General features: G+C 39.7%; 1 protein-coding gene across 1 annotated transcript; it reads left to right on the top strand.

Moving 5' to 3' along the window:
- The first annotated feature begins 1,620 nt into the window (after positions 1-1,620).
- Positions 1,621-14,327, top strand: LOC137256240 (cytochrome P450 2D20-like). The gene is made up of 8 exons (XM_067793964.1): positions 1,621-2,239; positions 5,949-6,171; positions 7,313-7,439; positions 7,674-7,830; positions 9,017-9,150; positions 9,732-9,828; positions 10,728-10,931; positions 11,288-14,327. The coding sequence occupies exons 1-8, from the start codon at positions 1,843-1,845 to the stop codon at positions 11,461-11,463; spliced, it is 1,515 nt and encodes a 504-aa protein (XP_067650065.1). The 5' UTR covers positions 1,621-1,842; the 3' UTR covers positions 11,464-14,327.
- Positions 14,328-14,940: the final 613 nt, after the last annotated feature.

Below are 14,940 nucleotides of genomic sequence, written 5' to 3'. Positions count from 1 at the left end.
GATAGCTACCCTTCCACAAACCGTCTACTGATCACCGTATACCAGTGCAGATAGCTACCCTTCGACAATCCGTCTACTGATCACCGCATACCTGTGCAGATAGCTACCCTTCCACAATCTGTCTACTGATCACCTCATACCTGTGTAGATAGCTACCCTTCCACATAAAGTCTGTTCATCACCATATACCAGTGTAGATATCTACCCTTCCAGAATCCGGCTCTTATCAGAGTGTACATTTGGCGTCAGTCATGTTGGGAGATTGATATGATTTTGATTAGCATGAATGTCTGACATCCTCCCTACCAGGAATGAATACTGGTACCAAACGCGACCTGTTGGTACGTATAAAGGCATATGTTACAGCAATATCAGAAGAATCACGCGTTTCCATTTTAATTCTTGATGGAGTTGTCACCAGGGTGCGAAAAAGTTACTAGCCACAAAATAATTCACTAGCCAGCAATTTGAAACTAAGCAAAGGATAAAAAAATGATGAGATGGAATAAGATATTATCGGCAAGAATTCATCATCAAGCTGCTAAAATCATACAGAAGAATAGCGGACATAGACAAGGCGCGTCACATTTCTGGAAACGGGCGTAAAATATCTCGATTCAGCAACAATTCAAGAGACGTAACTTGTGTTAATTTTCTCTTCAGTCAAATACATGTTGCGATTTCAGTTAATTGTTGAACATTTGCACATTTACATATGTGATGGATACTTTTATCAGACCATAGTCATGCTTGCATGTGTATTAAAACGTAACAAATTAAAGAGAGTGATATATTTACAAAATGACCTCTTGAAAATTCACCAGCCAGTCAGGGCTGTGACTGGAGATTTACCGGCTAGAATGGAATTGTACTAGCCACAGACTAGCGAGCCAGTGGCAAGTCGCACACTGGCTGTTACTGTCACTGAGTCCTGGTACAGCCAAAATGAATGATGAATGTCTCTTCACTTGTCCCTGCAGTCATAAAACATTGATATTCACATCATACTTGTCCATAAATCGATTATATAACGAACAGTGGCTGCAGATGTTGTGGAGCTTGCAGTAACACTCAATACATGCCATCCCATCAACGCATGCAGCTCTTGCACAGCATCTCACCGAGTTGAACATATATGGGGTCAAGTCGCTCCTTTCGCAGCATTAACTGTAGATGCAGCAGGACAGTGGTAAGTGTATCCTTAAAGGACAAAATGTCACCACACGTCAACATCCTGTCAGGAGGTGGTCGCTCGTGGATGCAGAAAAGGGTGTATCAACATACGCAAGTGAAAACAGTCTCCACTTAAAAGCTTTTGACTCTCTATACATTAACCCGAATATGTGGGTAATAATTATTTTGGTTCAAAAAAACCCCTCCCCTCAATAAAATCATCCTCACCCAGCCCGGTCAGAAACTATCACCGGTCTATTATGATGACCGTATTTGTCAAAGTACTTTTACTATATTCCAGGTGGTAGGTGTCTGAAGCTACAGTACTCTGGGCTATGAAGGTAACAAAAGGATATCACGCTATCACGTTTACTAGTTTCCCCTCGTATGATCTGGGTCAGCTTGCCCGATCGCGCAAGGAATGTGTGGATATGAGTTACTACCCTCACGCTCCAATGCCTCGCCATATCTTGCAGATCGTATGTATGTGTCTGCTGAAGCAATACTATATTTAGCATGGTAAGACAATAATCCTGCACACAACAAAGGGAAACAGGAACCTTTAAGATAACATACGAACCATCCAAGTTTATGCAAGTGCATAACTGCAAGCACCGTTAACCCAGATTTCAACTCAGGGTCAAAGGCAAACTTAACATCCCGTTCACGATGGAGGCTGCAGTAGACGGAGTGACCAAGTGGATTGAGGAGAACATCACCGTTCTCACATGTGGGGGGATATCAGTACTCGTCCTCATTGTCAGTACCCTGTACCTTATCTGCCGCAGGGGTGGGGATGAACGGGCGCCCCCGGGACCAACAAGATGGCCGATATTGGGTTCCTTCCTCAACATGGCGTTGTTAGGGAGAGACAACACTCATCTGTTCTTCCCGATGGTGCACAAGAAGTATGGTGAAGTCGCCAGGATATATTTTGGACAATATCCGGTGATTGTTGTGTCTGGATATGATGCTATAGAAGAGGTGTTTGTGAAACAGGAAGAGAACACCATCGACCGACCTAGCTTCGTCGCGGGAGTTAAGGCCATTAAACGCCTTGGGAGAGGTATGTACTGGAAGTTCGCCTGTGCTTAACACGTCTGTTTTCAGGGATTGGCTTCATGATAAACAGAGGACTGCAGCAATCTGCATTATATTATATTATATTATATTATATTATATTACTGTGAAGCGAAACTCGTACACTAGCGAGCGGGCAATATATTTGAGTGATTGATTTAATATTGTTTTGCTGTAATGGAATATATAATTGGATTGTAGGGATGTATTTAGTTAAATATATTGTTTCATAAATTTGGGTTAAAGAAAGCGTCGTCGTCGAGGTTACATGTCATTGTCCTTTTCGTATCATTATGTAACAGCATTGACGTTCCCTTTAAGTAACCTGCCAACTTTGTACAATATCTGTCTGAACTGTCTGTTTGTCATACTGTCCATCACAAAATGTCACCAGACACACAGGTCTTCCTCAATATTTCTGTCTCCGGATGTGTTTCCCAATCCGTTACTTATATCTTACGTCGTACCTCTTTGCTCATTTACGAGCGCTTCTTCTCTCACTCTTACTCTGGTTGTAATACCAGCAGTATCTCGTGCTTTACCTGTTCTGTAACATCTCGTGCATTACCTGGTCCGTGACGCAGGCATCTTCATATTGGCCACGTCATGTCACGCCACGGCCGAGGTGAGCTGTTTCACCCCTCAGTCATACTGATGTCATATTTTAAGGAATAAACAGCTTATACCCAAAGACTCTCCCCAGTCCACTTTATCAGCGGCCAGGACCCGCGACATTTCTGTAAAAATGATACCAGTGAAAAACTTGAAAAGTGATTGTGTACCACTTAAACTTAAAGTTGCCAAAATTACCAAAACGAGACTTTGCTGAATGTCTTAATATGTACCAGTTTTGCTGTACTCTGTGTCACTACATGTGATGTTTGAGAATAAACTGTCTATTCTGTTCTGTTCAGTAAATGGCGAAACAAGCCCCAACCCTTTGTTTGTAAAAACTACTCTTATTGGTCGGAAACGTACCTTGAGGGATGGTACGGTACTCATTGTATCAACCACTGGTTTACCTGCCGGCATGAAGACTGCTACAACTAGCCGGTGGCAGAGCAGCCGGTTCTTCTATATCTTTTACACTCACTGTAAAATGTAAAGCCTCAAACTTCATTCAACTGTTCTGACCTATATATTGCAACATGTTCAATACTGTTTAATGGTACTGTTTACACATGAACTGATATTCAGAACAAATTCGAAAATGTTATTGTCATGGGTTCAATGTATGATGAAAATTGGCGACTTTTTAACAAAACAAAACACCCCAACGCAGTCGTTCACATGCACTACGATATTTGCACATGCATTTAGGCAATTTGATGCATAATCCTCGTGCAGTTAATCTGCATAAGGTGTGTACGTGTGCGTGTTTGTGTGTGTGTGCGTGTTTGTGTGTGTGCGTGTGCGTGCGTGCGTGTGTGTGTGTGTGTGTGTGTGTGTGTGTGTGTGCGCGCACACATATAATGTAATGAGTGTTTAAAGTGAGTATTACCTTTTGATGTGTGGTATTGGTACGTTAAACCCGTGCAGATCAATGTTCGAGTTGATCTGCAGCAACCCATGCTTGTCACTGACTTGGTTGACCATCGTATTCTAGTTGCATTAATCCATACTAATGCCGTTGACCTTTGGATTGTCTATTCTAGCCGGGGTCTTCACGGGTAGATTAACTAAGTAACGTAAGTGAATCGGTGGTTCTTCAACCTTTTGAAAAGTACATGGAATCTAGTAAACTGGGAAGTGGACGTTACAAACAACAGACGCTGGTCTCCCCGATATACGTTACAAGGTTGTCACGGATCAGTTTACGGGATACGTTTTCAACGAAGATCAATACAAACTGACGGATATAACATACTGCTGAGTGTGCGTGTTAGCGCGTGTGCGTGTGAGCGTGCGAGCGTGTTATCTGCTGTAGATTTTAGTCTAACAGCCAACGACGTGTATAAAATAAACTTATTGGGTCGTTTCCTCTTGTCCACTGTATTTTGGCATTGTTAGTTGTCGAATTGCTGTATACATTCCACGTAGGAAACACTACTATTCTGTAGACACACACACGCACACGCACACGCACTCGTACACACACACACACACCGTTCAGCTTTATCTGTCAGTTTGCATTGAGCTTGTTCGTTTAAACGTATCCTGCAAATAGACTAGGGAAGACCGTTTAAGGCGCAGAGCTGATCCTGCTGTATGTAACCTTGTCCACATAGCAGTTAACTAGACTCCATTCATACTTTTTAATGTATATAAAACACATCATCCCGAATATACCGAAATCCCGTGTTCGAATCTCGATATGAATGCAATAATTGTTTCTTGTATCCACCAACTTGCTGTTAGTTTCTGTTTTCTACTCTTCCACTGTTATTTGAATGTTTCGGTATGGTCAGTGTCAGTTATATCAAACCTACCACATGTATGAATTTTGATCTGTGTTCAGCAGAATCACACACCTAATATTTCTTAAATCGGGACATGATACGTTTTCATTTCAGTAAAAGGCACACATTCTGTTTGTCACATTCTCACTTCATTTATCTCAAGCGAATAATGGTTAGGTGACACATACAGAAGTCCAACATACTCATCTGAGAGTTGGTAGAGACACATGCCATATGTCATTGAACTGGTGTGTTACACAGAGATTGCTGTACAAGTGTCTGCCAGATACCAATTATGTTACATCGAGTTGTTTCAAAACATATTGCACGAGAGGAAGTGAACCTAATCATTAAAATATGTCCCCATCATCAGTCCATCAATGAAACCACGAAGCAAATCGAACTAAAAATGAACTGGCGTTAACATATCAGGTATTTCTTAAAGACCACACATGATACATGTCGCATCTTTCCAGTAAGAATGCCGATATTGTACAATTTGAATGTCCAGAGGTAACAGCGCCGGCAATTTTCACATACCGTTAGGTATCGCCGATTGCTCAAGCTATTTTGAATTAGAAACTAGATTCGTGCTGTTATATATATTCCAAGTATGTTCAAATGTATAAGAACCTGTTCACGTTACAACCGCGAAAATGACAGGTAGGTATTGAAGCACAGGTCATCTCCATGAGGCATTTCAAACCCGATCTCAAACACATGTTTGATGCCAGTTTTCTCGCATGTTTCAAACCTACAAGTTTGTAAGAAATGGACAATACTAAACGATGTCACGGGTAACACCATATTTACGAGTGAATGATTTAGTATCTAACGAGCGAAAGCAGGCAGGTGTGATACTTGACATGTACACGTCCATCCATTTTTCTCGGATGACTGGATCTGACGGAAAATGGTGCAAACTCTTGTCAGTTTTAAGTCCTGCTTTGTTCTTGCACGAATGAGTTTCCATCATGAGTTTCCAGCCTCGCAGTAGTTCACCAACTCCACTGAGCTAGTTTTTGACTGGATCGAAAGCACATTCAGAGAACATTTACTAACAAAACCCAACATGTCTATATACATTCTTTATGGATAACAACTTCTTCTAGTGTATATGATTTTGTTTGACAACGGTATATGAATCCATACTGAAACGATGCATCAAGTACAATAAAATAAGTTGTCATCCATAAAGAATCTTTTTTACAAGCAGCAGTGCATATTATATGTCATGAATAAGTGATAATTGTGTTTTAATTATGTTTGACTTTTTGGTTGCATGTGACCTTTCAGGAATTGTGTATGCCAGTGTAGAGGACTGGACAGGGCCAGGCAAACTGCTGCGATCAAGTCTTGCTAGAATTGTTAGCAGTGTGGAATATGAAACAATCCTAACCGAGGAGATAAAGATACTTATTGATGACTTCACGAAGGCGGGACAGATAAGCTTTCAGCTCGGGGGCACCATAGACAAGGCGGTTCTGACTTGTCGATATGCCGCAATTACTGGAAAGAGGTAAGTGTAAATTTAAAAATCGAACATGAGACTTGGATATGATGAAAACAATTCAAAAGACGCAGAAAGATCCTTTAAATGTTCGAGGAAACACATAGACGCCTTTGGTTGGTGCCATGGGTCTTAATTATATGCACCAGATAAATCTCCTTGGGGTCCAGAATGTCCAAGAAATGTCCAGAAGAAACAAATGTCCACGTTTGAGGTGTAAAGGAGAAACTCGAACCTCTTAGTGTTCCAGGAGAAACACATGCCTTCTTAAACGTTTCCAGCGGACCTGCATACTAGTAATATTGACTTAATACGGACATTGTAACAAATTCCGTGACTGTGTTAAAAAAGCCTCCAAGCATGGCTCACAGAGTTACATAAAATATGTTTGGTATTTTGATACAATAAATGGGTTATGTCCCGCAAGTAATTCTCTGAATTGTGGAATCACTTTCGAGAATACCATGTTTTGAATGTTGCTGTACGCAGATGATATATCTGCTGTAGCTCCGGATCAAGCCTCCCTACAAAGGGTGTTAGATTGTTTTAAAGACTGGTGTAAGAAATGGAGACTTTAAATGGTCAATGCACATGGTACGAAGGTAATTCACTTTAAGAAAGGAACCCCTATTCACCAGTCCAATGTTGTGATTATATGGTGGAATACAGTGCCAGCTATAAATATCAAGGGGTTCATGGTTTTACCAAAATCAGTTAAGGAGTTGTCTAAATCTGCAGGGCGAGCATTATCTGCGTTCTGCTCCAAATGCAGAGCTTGTGGTGGCATGCAGTATGATAAACTATATTCAGTTCTAGTGGAACCTGTGTTATTATATGGTGATGGAGTCTGATTATATGGAGATGGGACTTACTAACTAAAAGTCAGTGCAGGCTGCGCAAAACAAAGTCACGCGGTATTTTCTTGGAGTCAGCAAAACCCCTCACATCTAGCTACAAGAGGAGATATGAGTTGGTGTTAATCTTCAGTCAAGATGAGTGCTTAGACTACAACTGAAAACAAGAACAATGTCTGATGATAAAGATCCAAGAAGTTCCATAAAGTACACAGATGGTCCCTTGGTTATGCTAAGTCTATGGATATTAGAATTATAGATACCCATGTTGCAGCTTTGTGTAATATATTTTACAGACTGGCACATACTGATCCTAATCTTGAGAAGTTGCGGGTGTATTTAGATGACATTTCAAGAAATGGCGGGACGTTCTCTCCTTTAGCAATGGTACCTCTGCTAAAGTATCTTCCAGTCACTGGCAAGGTGAGTGCGATATTATAATCGTCTTGATCATAATGATCTTTCTAAACATGTTTTTATCAGCTTGGAGACAGCCAGATAGGCTTAACTCACTTATGAACTGCAGAACATCACAGGTGGGTGTACATAATAATGTCTCCGAATGTAATCTCACGTCACTGTCTTCGGAATCATGTTTGTGGGATTTAACAGACGTCTTGTCTATAGTTTCGTAAATCACAACCATTCAAATTCCAGGCATATCGAAGTTTAATAGGAGCATACGACAGTCTTCATGCAATGTTGAAGACAGAGGTGGAAGACAGAAAGCCAAACCTTGGTGGTCGAGAGCAGTCTGTACTTGACTTCTTCCTCAGGGAACAGAAGAGCAACCCTGAGTCAACACACTATTCAGGTACCGTCTATTATAACGTGCTGAAAAAACGACTGCTTTCTTTCGTGAAGGAATATTTGACTTTCCACGATGAGCACCGCAACGGTACATTATTACGTTTGATGGATAGTTATCAGAAACATTTTCATCAAGATGTAAATTTGTTAACAAAGTAAGTTATCTCAGGCTTCATGAATAATACTCAACCAATTTGTGTATGTATATCAAATTGATCCTTACATGACTCTCCTCATGACATCTTTGCTGCTGTTCAAAGCAATAGTTTCACTTCTGTTTAATTTATTTCTAGAAATGTTTGCATCATGTCATATGCCTCAGAATCCGAGACTATGTGGAGAACATCCTCGTTCTTGTCCCAATACTTCACTATATCTCACTGATTTCTCTGCTACTCATTTAATATGTATTTGTACATACGGTCCCTATGGAAACATCCATGTTGTTGTCCCAATGCTTAAACATGTCTCACTGGTTTCTCTGCTGCTCTGCAACGTATGTGTCTCTTTACTTGCCACACCTATAGAGACTGCACTTGTCCTAGTCCCAATGGTCCAGGAGGTAAATGTAGCATCTTAGGTATCCATGAAAGGTACACGATTTCGAGTCTTCGAAGGGTATTTAGAAGTGATACACATAAAGACAAGGGCTTTTTTATGGATGAAAACTACTTTATTGTGAAGAGTCACCAATATTGTGACTCTTCACAATAAAGTAGTTATCAACCATAAAAACGATTTCAATGCGAGATGTTAAACTTATAAAAGGTTCCACTTAATATTTTGTGTGTCCATATATATCTAACTTTCACGAAATCTTTGAATATACTCATAGTTGAGAAGTGAAATGCATATGTAGAAAAGATCGTGAGTTTGAAGTAGGGTTACTGGTTTGTTTGAGTCATTTAAGGACACTTATTAAGTCATTTATTTTACGAATGAAAAACAGGTTGTTGACGAAATAACGCATGTATGAAAACATGTAATGGTTGTCTTTTATATGGTATTTATTTTTGTTATAATATTCTTGTGGGTAGTGCAGCATTTGTGTGTGAGTTGAATACATGTGGTGTGGGAGTTGGGAGTTAATGTCACTAAATGACTGTCTTTATGCAACTGTGAAGATAGCATCGCATATATTCTTCCTGGCAAATATTGAAAGGTATGGTAAAACTATGCTTTTCCTGTAGATGGCAATATAGCTGTGAGTCTGGAGGAGTGTCTCACAGGGGGAATTCCAGTCGGATGGGTTGTCGGTTGGGCTGTAATTTATGCAGCAGGACATCCCAGTGTACAAATCAAATGCCAAGAAGAGATCGATCAGGTGATCAGACACGCCCTAGCTGTTGTTGGATTGATGGTAGATAAGCACTGTAAAACACGGTTATAGCAAACACTGGTACAGAGAAAAGATAACTAACTGACCATTTGTTCCATATATATATATACATATATATGTGTGTATATGTATGTGTGTGTGTGTATATATACATACATACATACATACATACATACATACATACATACACGCATACATACATACATACATACATACATACATACATACATACATACATACATACATACATACATACATACATACACGCATACATACATACATACATACATACATACATACATACATACATACATACATACATACATACATACATACATACATACATACATACATACATGCATACATACATACATTATTAGTTATATTAATATAGGAGACTACACATCGACGACGTTGAGATAATAACTCAGATGGAAAGACGAGATAATAATTTGAAATGGAAAGAAAGTATACTCATGTAGAAAATCACACAGCAACACAGATGGATCATCACTTCTAATTCCACTGGAAAATGTGGAATATATGACATCATCTCTGTTCTCAAGGTATGCGGCAAATCCCGTCCCGTCAAGTTTTCGGACATCGAGAGACTGCCCAATGTGCGTGCTACAGTATATGAGACACAGCGTCTAGTAACAATAGGTGAGTGAGTAAATGAGATAGGGTTTACGGCAGTTCATTTAGTACAGTGAACTTAATAAGGGGGACTCAAGTAGGACGGTCTCATGGGCGACCACATTTACAACTCCTAGACAAGTGTGTTATCCTGACATATGAAGAATCAATAGCAGGTCGAAGGTTGGGGTCAAACCTTAAATCATGGGATCCTGACACAGAGGAGAAACGTTACAACAAATGGGTTTAGTAGCTTTTGTGTATTATTCAATATGGTACCTTCGCAACAAGTGAACAACGAAACAAGTGGATCAACATTTTTATAAATGCAGGTGGATACGGTTTTGCTTAATTAATTTTCATGTAAATATTAGCAAGGGTTTGTCAATTGAGGTATATCGTGCTATAATGTTAATCATCTCCATCTTTCGTTTAAGGTACGGAGGAAATCAAGGAAAAATGCACAATGTCCTATTTCTATATTGACACACAATCTGTTTTGTATAACAACCGTTAAATGCACATGATGCTACAAGGTCAAGGCAACTATTATTCTCAATTGCATAAGTTACATAAAACAAAGCATTTGTCCATTCACAATCACGTTGTCTGTCTATTGTCACTTATCTAACACTATGCGACAAAGTGTGACGAAATGAATGAACACGAATGTGCACGTTGATGTGTAGTAGATCGATAATGTTTATATATAGTAGAGTCCAAACACTAGTTATGAGTGGAGATATGTGACAGTTAAATGGAAAGGAATTTTTCTACTTATGTCGCAAAGTTCAGTTAGGTTTCCAACTGTCACTGAAGGTCCCTAGACCCGATTTACAATCATGACAGGCAAAGCGAAATGTGGCAACTGATTTTACGTGACAAACGATGACTCTTTGGGAAATTATGTTTTCTATCTATTCCAGTTCCTATCTCTGTACCACATCTCACACAAAGCGAAATGGATTTGAAGGGTTTCCATATTCCGAGAGAGACAATAATGTTCAACCACATCAGATCGGCTCATATGGACGAGACTCAGTGGAAGAACCCACAAGAGTTTGATCCTTCACGGTTCCTGGATGGCAACAGTGTCAAATTGCCTCCAGCATTTATGCCTTTTGGAATTGGTAAGATATTAGCAATATAAAAACGTTCCACAGGTTTATATTTTTCACAACATTTTGTGTAAACGTGCTATACTATGAGTATTTACTTTCATATTACAGTTGTTGTTAGAATTGGTCCTCATCAACTCATGGTTGTTGAAAGATTCCTCAAACTGGATTGAGTGATTAGTCTCACTGACCTGGGTGACACGTGTCATCGTGTACAAAATGCTCAGATAATGTTATCACTGGATTGTCTTATCACGATGCCATTTTTTTCAGCGAGATCATTGCTGAGTGCGGCGTCAAACAACGAACATGGGAAACAAAATAATCATAGTAGATGAGTCATAAAATCACATTTACCTATATTTCAGGACCAAGGAAGTGTGCCGGATCAGTTGTTGCTGAAAGGGAAATAATAATGATGTTCGCATGTCTTCTCCAAGCATTTACATTTTCCTGCATGGAGACAATGAACTATGATGGAATAGGAACCGTGGCAGGTGTCCGCCCGCCTGAAACCAACATCACTGTTTCCAGAAGAACCTAGAGGCCAGGCAGCCAATAGAAAGACCAATGTATGTCTCTAAAATAGGATCAGATTAGGACAATACAATATTAAAAGGGTTGAAGATTGCTAACAACTGAATGGAGATCACAACACTAGTTGTCATGGGGATCCACAGCACTGTGTCCACCTGCGTGGAATCAAGCTGGATTCATACCATCCCTTCAGCTTGATCACGTACCTTTGTGAGGTGTAGTAATAATAGTGATTATTTTAACAGTCATTTTGACCATTGTCCACACACATTGTTGCAATAATTATGACCAGCAGATCATTACATCATGATCATGTGGCTATATGTTGAACATTTAGTTGACCATTATTTCATGGTCAAAAGCATCAGCAAACTGCATCCCAGACTTGTCTTGACCTGACAGCTGGGTCTTAAGTTTCTTGATCCTCTGGTCTCGTTCTCTGTGGTAGGTGGCTCGTGGTCTGCATGCTCCTCCAGGTTCAGTCTGTCGTCGATACTTCTCCCGATGGCGTCCTTCAACAAAGAAAATAATCCCGAATCTGAATACTTTTTTTCAGATTCGGGATGCAAATGCCGAAACCCGAATATGAAGAAAAGTCATACTTGTGGTTGAAATATGGAAAAATGAAGGTGTTTGTGTTCAAGTGTTTAAGATACCCAGGATTACTAGGGGCCCCTAGTAACTTAGAAGGGGTGAGATAATGTATATTGACACTCTTGGTCATAATTCCGAATCTGAAAAAAATGTTCAGATTCGGGATTCGAATCCCCAATCACGAATCCGAATCGTTTCTAACTTCGTAGCTTGAGATACGAGCTTGTGGTTTTAGAGTATATTTTCACAATCTCCGTTTGTGTTGACAGTGTCATAGTCTTAAACTTGCCATAATTAGTCCAAAATTACTCTGGTATTATTTCAATAATAACTTGCTTATTTACTTCAATACTTCATGAAACAGGTAGAGAAACATTCAGATATTTCTTATCGACTTGAAGGCCACTGGCCATCGCACATCAGTAAGTTTGAATTATGCAACACATTCAAGCTGCCTCTACTGAGGCTATGCCCCAGGCCGTATGTAAAACTACTTTGCATGGTCGGGCGCAACATCACTGTAAGTAGCTTATGTCGGGTGCGTGGTGACATAAATGATTTTAAGTGGTCAGTGCGCTTCTAGAAATAGACATGATTGAGCGTATGTCACTCTGATACGAATAAAGACTTCAAAGGACTCAGCAGTCTTCTCGCTGTTTTAGGGTGAGATTTATTATTGTACTAGTTCAAATCTTGAAGTCGTATCGTGTCATACGCTCTCCGCCTACGTGTACTCCCTTTTCATAGTCTTAACTATAGTTTATGTATAGCTCTGAACAAATAAAAAATGTGACACAAAAAATTGTTTTTTGATCGCCGCGCGGTAAATTCGAACTTGCATGGGTAATATTTTGCTCCACTGACAACCGTATGATATTCTCGGCATTATCTCCCTTGTCGATACCACTAGTGAACATGGATGCAAATATTATGTTCATATATGTATTTATTAGCATGTTAGTTTAATTGTACACTGAGTGTTGATATGCCCAGTGATAGATAGTCATATAAATACATGGCATGAATACGTGCACATTGGTAAATACCCGTTGGTAACCTCTCGTGAATATGTTTATATTATGTGAATAAGTATGTTAGAATACCGTAAATGTAACTGTTGAGAGTTCCTGCATGGTATACATACTCAATCTAGTCATAGAAGTCTGCCAACTCGTACAGCTTTCGCTCAAATAACAGTACCACTGTTATGTTGCTAATGTTATATTTAATTGTTAGACATCAACTGTATCTGTCGTGCATATTTATTATTGTTTGCAATCTCTCTATATATGTAATTTCTTACTCTGCTACGTATAAAGACTTCAAGGGACTCAACAGCCTTCTCTCTGTTTTTAAGGTGATAGTGGAGTAGTCAAGTCTGCCAAGTTAATTCGCCTCTAATATCTTGTCGTCATTGTGACGTAGCCCTGGTTAACCAACACTAAGACAAACAAGCTATTTAGCAGTAAACGATTTTGGTACAGGAATAACTTAGCCTAGCATAATGCGGCCGGTCCACTAAGTTTCCTTCCTGGTCAAGCGAAAGAAGAAAAGCTAGGTTTCATTTTGGCAATTCCATTTCTAGAATAGGGGTGTTTTATTTGGTATTGGATCCATTATAGGCCAAATGAGATATATAGGCGAAATGAAGACGCCCTTGGGTTGGATGTCAATGCAAATGACGTAGTAGGTGCCTGTAAGTGTTGGTGCCCTACCTTTTGAGACATTTAAGACACATTACAGTTTTCCAGCGACATCATAATCACGTGTTTGTGATCTAGCTAGAGTTACAGTAGTTGACCGTTATGTGGCAAACTAAACGTCTTAGTAATACGCTAAAAGGGTCGCGTACATATCCTATTAATGTGTTCGTACAAACTTTGCTTGGCATGAGGAACGTCCAATAGTCCAGGCTAACTATCCTCTTATGTGTTTCCTGTCCATTGCAAGAATATAATACTCTCAGTGGGACTTCATACATTAGAATAATAATATTCATACAGTTGTTCCCCCGTAGTTCACCTTGCTGAATAAAAGACGGATTAGAGATGTCGCCTCCCTTAAAGCCACCTTGTACGAGTTGTGGTGTATATTGAAGTCAATGATGGTGACGTTTTAAAGATAACAGGTCCTTGTGAAAGTTCTGACTATGATACCACGTGTCCTTCAGTGTCAGCCAAACTTTCGCACTTTCGACTTCGTATGAAATGAAATTGTGTACAGTCATATATTTTAGAAGTGAATACTCTTTTGAAATTAAACAAAGGTTCTTTTATATATACTTTCTTTCTTGTCATTCAGCTTTGGTCAAACACATTGTAATTATTACTTTGAGCACTAGTATATGTGAACGTGTGAATGAAAGATGGCAAAGATGCAATGGTGCTAATGGTCAGAATTTTAGTCGTTCTGTAGGGAAAGCGGTAAATAAACCTTTCAGCATCTTGCACGAGCACAAACAACGACTGACCAACCAAAATAATTAGGAAAAGAAACCGAACCTTATCATTTCTGAAGCATTTGTGCTAACTTTTTCCCTTGCTACCCAGTTTTGTCAAACTTGCAATCTCTCAGGCACAAATTCAAATTCAGACATAACCTTGGTTCGATTACCCCATGAATGTGCCCCCTCCGTGATCGCTGCAGATGGTGTAGTGCTTGCAGTAACTCTTAAAACATTGCCATCCCACCAGCGTATGTAGGCTTTTAAAGCATGCTACAAACATCTCATCGGGTAGAACATATATGGGGTAAGTCACTTCTTGGACAGCCTTAACTCTGGATACAAAAGGAAAGTGGTAAATATGTTCACAAAAGGGAAAAAGTGCAACTCGCATCAACATCTTGTCAGGAGGTGGTCTCTCCTGACTGCAGAAAAGGGTGCAACAAT

This window comes from Haliotis asinina, chromosome 11 (genome assembly GCF_037392515.1).
Source record: "Haliotis asinina isolate JCU_RB_2024 chromosome 11, JCU_Hal_asi_v2, whole genome shotgun sequence".
Lineage (NCBI taxonomy): Eukaryota > Metazoa > Mollusca > Gastropoda > Lepetellida > Haliotidae > Haliotis > Haliotis asinina.
The sequence above is the reverse complement of the archived record's forward strand: the minus strand, read 5'-3'. Positions and strand labels throughout refer to the sequence as shown.